Below are 14,214 nucleotides of genomic sequence, written 5' to 3' on the forward strand. Positions count from 1 at the left end.
AGTACAGTGTACTGCACACAGTAAGTGCTCAATAAATATTGATTGAACCCCAGTACTTAGTATTCATTTATTCAATCATATTTATTGAGCGCTTACTGTGTGCAGATCACTGTACTAAGCGCTTGGGAAGTACAAGTTGGCAACATATAGAGACGGTCCCTACCCAACAACGGGCTCACAGAGACAGACAACAAAACAAAACATGTGGACAGGTGTCCAGTCATCAGAATAAATAGAAGTAAAGGTAGATGCACATCATTAACATAATAAATAGAATAGTAAATATGTACAAGTAAAATAAAATTAAAAAGTGCTTGGCACTAGTTAAGCACTTAAATATCATGACTTATAATTTCAATAACAAAAGCAGATGGACAGCAACTACACGATAACCCCAAAGAGTTAGAGGAAGGAAAATAGCAGTACTTTATCACTCTCAAACTCATCTCTATCCAACATCTCCAGGGAATAAAAGGGGCCTATTATTTTTCACATCTATAAATGGGACAAGCAAGGAGTAAAGTTTCAGAACTCACTGCTGTTCTGCCCGTAGGACAAAACCAAGTGGCTGCTTTGGCTCAAGGAAGCTTTGCTCCATGGTATTTTGCTCTTCTGATGAGAAGACCAAACCGAGCCCACACGAAGGTATCACTGAACGGTGGCAAATATCCCGTTTATGAACAGACATAAAAAGCAGGAAAAGTTCTGGATATTTATGCCTCTAAGAATCACATCAGAGTCGATCAGGGGTCAAGAAGTAACTCCTCTTTTCTGAAAAATTGCTATTTTGGAGACAGATGGTTCCCTGCCTGTATTTGCTACCCTGTTGGCTTCTTTCGCTTCTTTCCAAAATATATGTAGGGTCTTGGGACTTAGTTTAAGAGTCACTTAACCCACTTTCAGAGAAGCCTTTTCTTCCTTAGCTGAGATTAATTTCTATTGCCCGGATTAGAAGAAATTCAGGGCGTTCTTGATATAATTAGTTTGCATACAGACGTGGGTGGGCCTCTAGTATCACGCAAGGCACTACCAGAGAAACCCTATTAATTCTCTACCTCTTTGGATAGCTATTTCTCCTGACTGTTTGTGGTTTTATAGTTTAGATTTAGAATTTAAGTGGCAACTCCAGCCTTAATCACTCTGCTTCAATGGACGGGGAGAGGAAATCATGGCCTTCACTGATTCTGCATGTCAAAGGAAGTTTGTTTACCCCATTAGCTAAACCAAAAGAGCAACGCAGTCATTGTGTCCTCTTCCCTTCCTTTCAGCATTCTCCTTAAGTAATTCACCAAAACAAGAAACCAAATGAAGGTGGAATCGGTCTTTCATATTTAACTTGAAATGATATCCCTTCGACTAATACGAACACATCTGCACCATCAAATTTTAATATTCTTAAAAAAAATTAAAATTAAAAAAAAAATTAAACGGACACAAGCCCAGTTCTCCTTACCATTTTGAACAGTCACTACTTCCAATGTTTCTGTCTGAAACTGTAGTTCAGCTTCTCCAAGTACTTTCAGAACAGAGTCCGTGGGACTTTTCCCCCAGATTCGCCTCTGGGGTTCACCCTCATCTAACTTGATCACTGTTCCTACTGTGTGTTCTATAAAAGAAAAAAGGAAATCGTTTTCAAAGATTTGGCAAAACAGAATACCAACAATAATCAACTGGCAAGGTGGATTTTGAGTTTGGAACTCCAAAAATATTTAGGAAAAATGTTTATACGGTGATGCTGGATCCCGGAGAGTGATGAACCAACTCGGAAGACTGCTAGGGAATGAAATAATGGAAGTGGAGAGAGGGAAAGGGGGACTGTGACTTGTACATCCCAAGCCCTTAGTACAGTGCTCTGCATGCAGTAAGCGCTCAATAAATACGACTGAAAGAATGAATGAATGAATGAATGAATGAAAAGGACTCTAGACTATAAACTTGTTATGGGAAGGGAACGTGTCTGTTAATTCTGTTGTACTGTACCCTCCCAAGTGCTTAATATGGTGCCTGAACATATTAAGCGCTCAATAAATATCACTGATTGAATGTGAAAATAAAGACCCTTTCCTGCTTTAACCTCTTACAAAACAGAAGAACATGAAAGAGCAGGAGTTCTAGCAGACGCAGTATTTACTGAGAGGCTAAGCGCACAGCACTGTGCAAAATGCTCGGGAAGTACAAGAGAAGCCCAAGACACTTTCCCTGCCCAAAAGGACTTTACATTCCTATGGAGGCAGTTCAATTCTGTTCCACTGAATATTCTTTTTAATCCTTATTTGTAAAGACTGACAAAGCAGTTGCTTCTTTCAATGAGCCTTTCATCCCCAATACTAAAATAGGCCTCTATACTGCAACGAGTCATTAAGGAGTAAACTATAGCCTTACTCATTCTCAATAACAGAATGTCAGCAACAAAGTTTTCTTCAGTATTTCTAAAGCAATAAGCCTGAAATTTATTAACTAAAACAGAGAATATATTTTATACCAGTAATCCATCAGTGGTATTTATTAAGTGCTTACTGTATGCAGAACACTGAACTAAGAACTTGAGAGAGGACAATGCAACAGAGGTGGCAGACAAGATCCTGGCCCATAAGGAGCTTACAGTCTAGAGGGGGAGACAAGCTAAAATAAATTAGGGGTTTGTACACAAGTGCTCTAGGGCTGAGGGTGGGGTGAATATCAAGTGTTTCCCCCTTCGAGACTGTGAGCCCACTGTTGGGTAGGAACCGTCTCTATACGTTCCCAACTTGTACTTCCCAAGCGCTTAATACAGTGCTCTGCACGCAGTAAGCGCTCAGTAAATACGATTGAAAAAAAAGTGTTTAAAGGGTATAGGTCCAAGGGCATGGGCGACACAGAAGTTAGAAGTACTATGGGAAATGAGGGATTAGTCGGTGGAGGCCTCCTGAGGTAATATAGTTTAAAATAAGGCTTTGACGGTGGGGAGGGAGGTGGTTTGGCGTATATGAAGTGGGAGGGAGCTTCAGGGCAGAGGGAGGATGTGGGTGAGGGGCCGGTGGTGAGACAGGCACGACAAAACAATTAACTTTTGAGAAGGTTGGCGTTAAAGAAGCAAAGAAAGAGTGTGGCCTACTGGAAAGAGCAGGGGACTGGGAATCAGAGGACCTGGGTGCTAATCCGGTTCATTCATTCATTCAATCGTATTTATTGAGCGCTTACTGTGTGCAGAGCACTGTACTAAGCGCTTGGGAAGTCCAAGTTGGCAACATATAGAGACGGTCCCTACCCAACAGTGGGCTCACAGTCTAGAAGGGGGAGACAGACAACAAAACAAAACATACAAACCAAATACAATAAATAGAATAAATATGTACAAGTAAAATAGAGTAATAAATCTGTATAAACATATACATATATATAGGTGCTGTGGGGAGGGGAAGGAGGTAAGGCGGGGGGGTGGGGGAGTGGAGGAGGGGGAGAGGAAGGAGGGGGGTCAGTCTGGGAAGGCCTCCTGGAGGAGGTGAGCTATCTGTAGGGCTTTGAAGGGAGGAAGAGAGCTAGCTTGGCAGATGTGCGGAGGGAGGGCGTTCTGGGCCAGGGGGAGGACGTGGGCCGGGGGTCGACGGTGGGACAGGCGAGAACGAGGCCCGGTGAGGAAATTAGCGGCAGAGGAGTGGAGGGTGCGGGCTGGGCTGTAGGAGGAGAGAAAGGAGGTGAGGTAGGACGGGGCGAGGTGATGGACAGCCTTGAAGCCGAGGGTGAGGAGCCGGTTCCGCCACTTTTCTGCTGTGTGACCTTGGACAGGTCACTTTTAACTTCTCTGGGCTTCAGTTACCTCATTTGTAAAATGGGGATTAAGACTGTGAGCCCCATAGAGGAGTTGGACTGTATCCAACTTGATTATCTTGTATCTACTCCAGTGATTTGTACAGTGCTTGGCACATAGTAAGTGCGTAGCCAATACCATAAAAACAAACCAAAAAAATGTGAGAACTGGATTGTGGTGGGACATCAGTGAGGTAAGCCAAGAGGAGGAGATTGACTGAGTACCTTAAAGTGGATGTAAGGAGTTCCTGTTTGATGTGGAATTGGATGGGCTACCAGTGGAGGTTCTTGAGGAGTGGGGAGACTTGGACAAACTTTTTTCAGAAAAATGATCTGGGCGGCAGAGTGACAGCAGAGTGAAGAAAGCACTGGAGTGGGGAGAGACGGAAGATAGGGAGGTCGGTGAGGAGGCTGATGCAGTAGTGCTTGAATCAACAGTGTAGCAGTTTGGATGGAAAGGAAAGGGCGGATTTAAGCAATGTTGTGAATGTAGAACCCACAATTTGGTGAGATTGACTATGTGGGTTGAATGGGGAGAGGAGTTAAGGATAATGCCGTACTGCAAAGTTGTGAGTCAGGAAGGATAATACTGTTGTATACAGTGATGGGAAAGACAAGTGGGGGCGGGGGAACGATGAGTCCTGTTTTGGACGTTATATTTAAGGTGTCTAAAATGGGAACCATCAATAATCTGAATGATTCAATGATCAGACTGCATTTTCCTATCACCGCTTTCCACGGAAAAAAGGTGGAGATGAGAATACAGAAGTAACTCAGCGCTTAGAACAGTGCTTTGCACATAGGAAGCGCTTAACAAATACCATCACCACCAACTTGGTATTGCCCATAGAGCACCAAAAGACCAAAGTGCCCTGGCAGGAAGGAGGAAGGAAGCCCTCCCCATCAAATCACAGAGATTCCTTTCCCACCAAAGAAGCAGAGGCAGTACAAATTTTACCGAAATTACCATGAAAAGAAAAAATGACCCAGTAAATAGAGAGATTTGACTTCATAATGCTTTGTACTAAAACCACAAGTCTATAAATCAATCAATCGTATTTATTGAGCGCTTACTGCGTGCAGAGCACTGTACTAAGCACTTGGGAAGTACAAGTTGGCAACATATAGAGACGGTCCCTACCTAACAGTGGGCTCACAGTCCTGGTTTAGTGATGGGTGCGCTGCAAAAGTCTTGCATCGCGGAACGTACTAATACTAAATTGTTCAGTGTGTTCACTAGTAATGCAGTACTCACCACCACAAAACTATAAAGTTATTTCCATTAAAAGTCAATAGTCAAAGGGCAATGTGACTAATCAGGGAATTAATCTTAGAGGTGGTTTGCTTACAGTTTCCCCACCTACGGACTGACCCACCTCCCACTTTTTGTGAGGAAACTTTTGTTATTTACTTTAGGGCACTGAGTCTTTGTTGCTACAAAGAGCTTTTGGTGAGGCTGCCTAAAAAAAAAACCTTTTTTCGCATTAAGTCAGTCATTCTCAATGTTCATGACAACCTCCTGGGGCTGTGGGGGTGGGGGGAAGAGTGGCAGGGAGGCTTTCTGATTTCTCAGTGTTTCTTGTAGTCGCTATTTCTGATACTGGCTTAATGAAATGAAGTACAAAATGTTGCCAACTCGTTGTGGGCTGGGAGTGTGTCTACCAACTCTGCTGCATTATACTCTCCCAAACACTTAGTACTGTGCTCCGCACACAGTGAGAAGTCAAAATCATTGACTAATTAGGGATATTTTTCAAAAATGTGCTCTGTAAACAATGTACATTTTGTTATGAACCCCTACAATATAAATATACATAATCTAAACAAATGAAAGCAAACTCTTAAAAGAGAAATGTTTATAATCTTCATTTGTCACTCAGTAATTTGCCAGTGGATTTCTTTTGGCTAATACGAGTTTCTACCAGAATATTAAGGGAAATTTATGTTTTTCTTTTGTATCACAAAAGGAAAAGAAAGTCAGATTTAAAACTGTAGCTGAATATGATATATATTCATTTATATTAATTACATTATATTTTTCATGAAGAAAATGCTGACGAGTAGCTATAATTCAGTATTTTTCTTAATCCTAGCAACTTGAATCTATCATACAGAAACCCTTTGTTAGCTCCTATTGTGGTTACTCTGCATTAAATCGAAAGATTCAAGAAGAATGGAAGTAAATCAGTGTTAAGATGACACACTAAAATTCTAATACTTACTCTCACTTGCACAGAAGGACTCATCCATCGTTAATTGTGCTAGAGGAACTACCAGCTGAGCCCCTGCTTCCCATTTCTTACGATCTGTTAAAACAGATTTTTCTTCTTCTTCTTCTTCTTCTTCATGATTCTTAATATCATTGTCCAAAGCCATTTCACAAATGTCAAATTGCTCCTTTTTCCTTTTCTCATTTTCCTGAGCTTTAAGATTTTGATTTAACCTGCGCAGTATTTCTCGTTTACTCTGAAAGTTACAGATTTAAAAATATGAATATGAACCCGGATAAAATATCAATAGAAAAACTAATTCAAATTTTACTCACTTGAAGAGCAATATCTGTTTTTTTCATTTCCTCCGAGATTCCCTGAGCATCCTTTCAAACCAGAAAATTAAGAAATTAGAACGTTTTTAGAAATCTTTTTTATTATTCCAGGCTATGACTTTATTCTGAAATCCATGCTAACGTTTTTATTACTGTAAAATTTCTTTGTCACATTCGAGTTCATTAGCATAGAAGTGGTCAACTTCCAATTACCCAGAGGTTGATTATTCAATTTTTAAGTTCCTTTGCAAAGTCCCTCCTCTTGTAACCCGCTGCTTTCTTAAGGACGTTTTAGTGTTGCTGACCATCTCCACCAGAATAGATAAGGGAAAGGAAGAGACTAGTTTCGAATGAGTCAATTTTGTTTCTCGTAGGCAAATATGGACAATACTGAGGGAGGAATGAGACCGAAGATGCTGTTTAAAATGAAGTTATTTACATTATCTGTAGCATTCACCCACGGCTTCAACTATCATCCCTACGCTGATGATACCCAAATCTACATCTCCGCCCCTGCTCTCTCTCCCTCCCTTCAGGCCTGTATCTCCTCCTGCGTTCAGAACATCTCCATCTGGATGTCTGCCTGCCATCTAAAACTCAATATGTCCAAGACTGAGCTCCTTATCTTCCCTCCCAAACCCTGTCCTCTCCTTGATTTTCCCGTCACCGCGGACGGCACTCTAACTCTCACAAGCCCACAACCCCGGTGTCATCCTCGACTCCACTCTCTCGTTCACCCCTCACATCCAATCCGTCGCCAAAACCTGCCGGTCTCACCTCCATAACATCGCCAAGATCCACCCTTTCCTCTCCAGCCAAACCACTACCTTGCTGGTTCAATCTCTCATCCTATCCCGACTGGATTACTGCATCAGCCTCCTCTCTGATCTCCCATCCTCCTGTCTCTCCCTGCTTCTATACTTCACTCTGCTGTCTGGATTATCTTTGTGCAGTAATGAATGAGCCCACCAAGAGCAGAAATATATGGACATTCTAATCCCCTCAAAATCTAAAAATCATACACCGGCACCAAAGATATTTTCTATGGGCCATTATTATAAAGAAAAATGGTTTTTCATCCTGAAGCAGTCAAAAATCATGCATTAACATTAGGTTTTGTTCAACATCTCGTTCTCGAAATGCCATCAGGTGATTTCTCTTCCATCGTACCTCAGTACCACCGATATTTCCGAATACGTACCGCACCCACTTCTTTCAGAGCCGAAGTTATGGAGAGAACGGGGACGCTGGGCTTCAGCGACAACTGCTGCTTGGAAGGAGAGCCATCTGCTTCTTGCTGCCCCTGGAAAAGACCAGACTCCACTGGTGCCACATTGCTGGGAATCTTTGCTCCCTTTGCTACCAACTGAATGACAGCATCACAGTCCATTAGCCCTCAGGGACATCAGGGAAAACGTTTCAGATGCGGCACATGTGGCAGACGGTTTTAGGGTGCAGATTTTCAATTCTACACCAGAAAATGAGAGAGCCCGGCAACTGAGGTCTCCATCCCATCTCAACCGGGTTGCCAGCCTCTGTTCAGGCAGCGGTAATGCATTTCCAAGTTGGAGCCGTAACTTTAGGGTTTTGTGCGAGGTCCCCCGATTCCCACTTGCTCCAACTGCTCTCTCCTTTATGGCTTCTGCTCAAGTTATAGAACTTGATTACGAACCCCTTGAGGGGGACCAGGGACCATGTCTAATTCTCACCCACATATTTTTCCCACCTCCTGGCATGATGTTCTGCACACAATAATGGGCTGTATTCCTGGATCTGCCACTTTATCTGCTGTGTGACCTTGAGTAAGTCACTAAACTTCTCTGTGCCTCTGCTACCTCATCTGTAAAATGGGGATTAAGACTGTGAGCCTCAGATGGGATATGGACAGTGTCCAACCTTAGAGCTTGGATCTGCCCCTGCACTTAGTACAGTATCTGGTATGGAGGAAGCACTTCACAAATACCATAAAAAAAAAACAGGTGCATAATACATATTATTACTACTACCATGAAAGGTCCACGACACAGAAGCATCAGCTCCAACTTGGAAGTGGGAGCATCAGTAGCACTTATGGCTGCGTCTCACCCTCAGAGCCTGGCAGATGTCCCTTTGACCTTCTCTGGACTTCCCCAGAACTCGCCACGACAAAAGAAAAGGCTTCCTGGTCATTTCTCTCTAGCACCACAAATACCTGGTATTTAAAAATACTCAAATTTTTTTTTTTAAAAATATGATAATTGGATGAGGCCAATGGTCCATCCACCCTGGTATTCAGTCGTCCGACAGTGGCCAGAGGATGTTTGGAGGATGAGTGAGATGGTTGCCTTCCTTGTCACCCAAGCTAATACTCAGGGCTGATCAGTATTTCTGGGCTTAGTTAGCTAGGAAAAGCAAATTTCTACTAATGCCAGCCACGTCAGCAGACCTGATTCGCCTTACAGTGTAAACTGCTACAGAGTAAGAGCAGTGTTGCATTTTTTTATTCCGTTCCACACCTAGAACACTATTAGCACTTCATAAATATTCAATAGTAAATAGGAGATGTTTGGGAGACTGTTCTTTGAATGACAAGTACAAACATGATATTAGCAGTACACCCGGTTCTCTGGGTGCTGACGGTTTCGTTCTTGCAGAACCCGACATTAAAGAGAACTGGCTCTGTAGCTCTTTTCTGATACTGTGCACACGCATACTTGCTTACACAATCATTCAATGGTATGTAATGAGTTCTTACTACATGCAGAGTACAGTGCAAAGTGCTTGAGAGTGTACAATGAAGTAGAGATGATCCCTGCCCTTATGGAGTTTACTATTTAGAGATGGAGACAGAGTTTAAAATGAATTATAGGGAGGGCACCAACTATAAGTGCCGTTGGGTGGGGGTGGTATGTAATTAATGGCTTAGCGGGTATGGACTCTATATATGTTAAAAGTTTAAAAATTCCCTAGGAGTCAATGGTATTTATTGAGCGCTTTCTGTGTGCAGAGCACTGTACCAAGTGCTTGCGAGAGTTCACTGTATTAAGAACTTTAGGAGAGTACAATACAACAGTATTACAGACAAATTCCCTGTCCAAGACGAGCTTACAGTCTGGGAGTGGGGAATGACTGCAGCTTCCAGTACCCAAAAGAGTTTCTGGGTCAGCCAAACTTTCCTCAATTCCCTACACCAAAACGCGTAACAGAAACATGCAACATGCCTTGGGGCAGACTTGAGTTCCGAAAGCAAACTAAATATTTCAACTGAAATTCCTTCCAAGAGAAACTTCATTAGAGACTTGAAGGAAAATAACAGAAGACTAGATAACGAAAAAAAATCCAAAAACCAAAAAAAAAAAAAAAATGGCAGTGTAAGCGCAGATATTTCACAGTCCCCCTCTTTCAGAATTTAAAGTTCTAAAGAAATAAGCAAATACCGCAAGAATAAACGTTTCCCTGTAGGTTCTAGGGTAAGTGATAGTTGGGGGTCCAAAAATTTTTTACGGACAGGCTCGTGAAGAGCATAACAAATTTCGTTTTTAATTTAGACTTGATTCTAATCATCTAATTCCACTATTTTGGTTTAAATATTAAACAACACTGCCACCAAGCGAGAGTTGAGAAGTTTCACCACAACCAGCCCTGTTTTTTTCTTTTCTAAACCTTAAGTGCATCCTTAATGTGTGTGGCATAATTTGGGAGATAAGAAGCGTGCCCTTCACTCTTTCCCCAACAGAACTCAGCCTGCACACTTTGCTCCTCTAATACAGACCTACTCACAGAGCCTTGCCTTCATCCCTCTCGCTGTCCATCCCTTGCTCATACACTCCTTCCTACAGAGAACTCCCTCCTCCATTTGGAGGAGATCTGTACTCTAGAAAAACCCGCAGCCCCTCAGCATTTCTGCACATATTTGCAGTTTATTTCAATGTCTGCCTCCCCCTCTAGACTATAAACTCCTTAGGGGCAGGGACTGTGTCTTTGGGGAAGCAACGTGGCTCAATGGAAAGAGCCCGGGCTTTGGAGTCAGAGGTCATGGGTCCAAATCCCGGCTCCGCCACTTGTCAGCTGTGTGACTTCGGGCAAGTCACTTCACTTCTCTGGGCCTCGGCCACCTCATCTGGATTGAATGAATGAATGAATGAAATCATCTTCACCTCTGTTCCACCTCTCTCCTCCTCTTGTACATATTTACTATTCTATTTATTTTATTTTGTTAATATGCTTTGTTGTTTGTCTCCCCCTTCTAGACTGTGAGCCCGCTGTTGGGTAGGGACCGTCTCTATGTGTTGCCAACTTGTACTTCCCAAGCGCTTAGTACAGTGCTCTGCACACAGTAAGCGCTCAATAAATACGACCGAATGAATGAATGAATGAAAATGGGGGTGAAGACTGTGAGCCCCCCGTGGGACAACCTGATCACCTTGTAACCTCCCCAGCGCTGAGAACAGTGCTTTGCACACAGCAAGTGCTTCATACATGCCATCATTAAACTGTTGTACTGCACTCCCCCAAATGCTGAGTCCAGTGCTCTGCACACAGTAAGCGCTCAATAGATACTATTAATCGACTGAGATGTGACTTTAGTAGGGTTCTGAAAGTGGGGAGAGTGGTCCACCTTGTCTATCTCACCACCGACAAGATCGACCATGCGCCCACATCCTACCTCTGGCCTGGAACGCCGTCCCTCCTCATATCAGACAGATAATTGCTCTCCCCCCACTTCAAGGCCTTACTGAAGGCCCACCTCCTCCAAGATGCCTTCCTGGACTAAGCCCTCCCCTCCTCTTCTCCCACTCCCTTCTGCATAGCCCTGACTTGCTCCCTTTATTCATCTCCTCTCCCAGCCCAACACTAATAATAATAATAATAATAATGATGGCATTTGTTAAGCGCTTACTATGTGCAAAGCACTGTTCTAAGCGCTGGGGGGGGATGCAAGGTGATCAGGTTGTCCCACGTGGGGCTCACAGTCTTAATCCCCATTTTACAGATGAGGTAACTGAGGCGCAGAGAAGTTAAGTGACTTGCTCAAGGTCACACAGCAGACACGTGGAGGAGCTGGGATTCGAACCCGCGACCTCTGACTCCAAAGCCTGAGCTCTTTCCACTGAGCCACGCTGCTTCTCTGTAATTTATTTATGTATAGTAATGTCTGTCTCCCCCTCTAGACTGAGAGCTCATTGCGGGCAGGGAATCTGTCTGTTCTTACATTGTACTCCCCCAAGCACTCAGTACAGTGCTTTGCACATAGTAAGCACTCCAATACGATTGAATGAATAGTGGCCTGTTGGATATGTAAGGGAGAGAGTGCCAGGACAGCTTAAGTCCTATTCATTCCTACGGTATCAAAATGATTACCACCATTTTTATCTAGGACCTCGTTAAGTCCTTCAAGATAACTGGATAAGCAGACTCAGACTTCAGTAAATTAACTTCTGATATCATAAGAATGTAAGGTTCTCACGTGCTCTTCCCAAGCTTTCTTCTCTCTCTCATAAGCTTCCTTTCTCTTTCGTTCTAGTTGCTCTTTTAGTACAGCAGCTCGCGCATTTGTTTGGGCCTGGAAAAAAAGCAGAAATATCTAAGCAAATCAATCATTTTTTTCTTTTTTGAGAGCTTAGCGGGTGCGGAGCACTGTACTAAGCGCTTGGGAGACACAGAATGGCGTAGTGGATAGGGAATGGCCCTGGGAGTCGGAAGGTCATGGGTTCTATACCCAGTTCCACCATTTGTCTGCTGTGTGACAAATATGTTGCCAACTTGTACTTCCCAAGCGCTTAGTACAGTGCTCTGCACACAGTAAGCGCTCAATAAATACGATTGATTGATTGATTGCTTGATTGTGACCTGGAGTGAGTCACTTCACTTCTCTGTGCCTCAGTTCCACCACCTTTAACATGGGGATTGAGACTGTGAGCCCCACATGGGACAGGGACTGGGCCCAACCTGATTTGCTTGTATCCACCCCAGTGCTTAGTACAGTGTCTGGCACATAGTAAGCACTTAACAAATACCACAATTATTATTATATGGCAGAGACGGTGGACCTGTTCTCTGCCCCCAATGAGCTTACAATCTAGAGGAAACACACCAGAGAGCAGTATAAGACCCTAGATGTTCAAGGTGTTTCAGATTAATTTAGAAATGATTCAAAACTGGATTTTTCAAGGTTGGGTTCGCCAAGTGTTTCTTTTCGTGAAATCCATCTTTAAAAATGTAAAATACATCTTTTAAAAAACATCTTTAAAATACATCTTTTAAAACACATCTTTAAAAATGTAATTATTTAAAACAAAAACCAGATATTTGTGCGTTTGTAATCAATGTTTGATACACCGTTTTTCAAAATACCTAATATCTCATTAGTATCTTCCTTTGTGGAAGTGTGAAATTATATTCATACTAAAGTACATGTTTTGAAACACTTATAATGTATGCTATACTTTTCGATTACCTACGTAAAATTTGATCAAAGACATGCTTGCTGCAAATTCATATAATAAAATATTACACAGGCTTCAACGTGTCAATGGGATACAGGACACGGCAAAAAATATGAGTTAAATTAAGTGATTTGTCATGGCAAGCGTCTAGAAATCCAGACCTCTTTCATACCAGAATTCTATCCAGCAGACGAAATAGTTCATTTTGAACAAAAGATAATTTCTTCAAGAAAACAACTGTTCAGGTTGTCTGGTACCTTTAGTATTTCAAGTTTTTTGCGTCTCACTTCTGCTTCTTCAGGCCCTTCTTGTCCTGCTGAACCACCAGCTTCACTCTAAAATAAATGATAAATGAAAAAATGCATTAACGATGGATTTTACCATGCGAATCGACCCGTGACATTTCTTTGAAAGACTCATTTTTATCATTTGGGTATTATGACTAACTGGTGACTTGGGAACTGCTCCGAGTTACCTAAATGAGGTAAACTCAAAATTAAGATGCAAGATGTTCCCCTTCTCCCTTTCTCAAGAACAATCATTTCATTCAATCGTATTTATTGAGCGCTTACTGTGTGCAGAGCACTGTACTAAGCACTTGGGAAGTACAAGTTGGCAACAGATAGAGACGGTCCCTACCCAACAACGGGCTGACAGTCCCTGAGGGTAGAGATCGTCTTTGATCTGTACTGTATTCCTCCAAGTGTTTAGTACAGAGTTCATACACAGTAGGTGCTTCATAAACACTATCGATTGATTTCTTCTTGGCATTCAGCAGCGGTGCAAAGCCATTACCCTTTAAATCTTACAAGCATTACTGACTTCTTAATAAAAACATCCCTGCTGGATTACTGTGTTTTAGGTCATTCCTCATTTTTAAGAGTTAAATGCTGCAAAACACATTTCTTTCACAAGTCTCTAAAACAACCCCCAATGAATCAACGGTATTTATTGAGTACTTACTATGTGCAGAGCACTGCACTAAGCGTTTGCGAGAGCACAACAGAACAGACTCCCAATAATGAAAAAAGAAAGACGTGATTATTTTAAACTCACCTTCTCGCCACGGAGTTTAGCTTTAATTTGTTGCCGTTCGTTGAAGTTCTGAAGTCTTATTTGCCTTAATCTTGCCAAATATTCCTAAAAAAGTCAATAAAGTCAGCAGCCCGATACAAAATTAAGTTTAAAAAGTGCTAATCTGAAGAATACTATGATAATAGAGGAATTACCACCCTGTATAAAAGGGTTCATGGAAAACGCAAAAGTAGAATTCATTGCAAAAACTCAACCCATTTCTTTTCAAAGAAAATCATACAAAATATAACTTCTGAATAAATTAACTTAGTTTCCGCGGGAAGAGGGAGACAAAAAAGGGTACCATGGCTCTTTTTCAAGCGGAAAAGAAAATCGATGGAGAAGAACGCTGGGTGTATGCGAAGTTTGGAGTAGGACACCTCA

At 42.2% G+C, this 14,214-nt stretch overlaps 1 protein-coding gene across 8 annotated transcripts in view; it reads right to left on the bottom strand.

The window, feature by feature from the left end:
• NEK1 (NIMA related kinase 1) overlaps positions 1 to 14,214 on the bottom strand; it is a 129,141-nt gene that overhangs the window by 48,284 nt on the left and 66,643 nt on the right. For all 8 annotated transcript variants that reach the window (XR_005453380.1, XM_038754950.1, XM_038754952.1 and 5 more), the window contains 7 exons: positions 13,813 to 13,896; positions 13,014 to 13,091; positions 11,778 to 11,873; positions 7,533 to 7,634; positions 6,332 to 6,382; positions 6,009 to 6,252; positions 1,454 to 1,606 (listed from right to left, as the gene is read on the bottom strand). Coding sequence is in view for 7 of the 8 variants with exons in the window: in XM_038754950.1 (XP_038610878.1) it covers positions 1,454 to 1,606; positions 6,009 to 6,252; positions 6,332 to 6,382; positions 7,533 to 7,634; positions 11,778 to 11,873; positions 13,014 to 13,091; positions 13,813 to 13,896 (808 nt within the window). In the remaining variant the exon portion in view is untranslated. The remainder of the gene's footprint in view (positions 1 to 1,453; positions 1,607 to 6,008; positions 6,253 to 6,331; positions 6,383 to 7,532; positions 7,635 to 11,777; positions 11,874 to 13,013; positions 13,092 to 13,812; positions 13,897 to 14,214) is intronic.

Source organism: Tachyglossus aculeatus, chromosome 12, assembly GCF_015852505.1.
Source record: "Tachyglossus aculeatus isolate mTacAcu1 chromosome 12, mTacAcu1.pri, whole genome shotgun sequence".
NCBI lineage: Eukaryota > Metazoa > Chordata > Mammalia > Monotremata > Tachyglossidae > Tachyglossus > Tachyglossus aculeatus.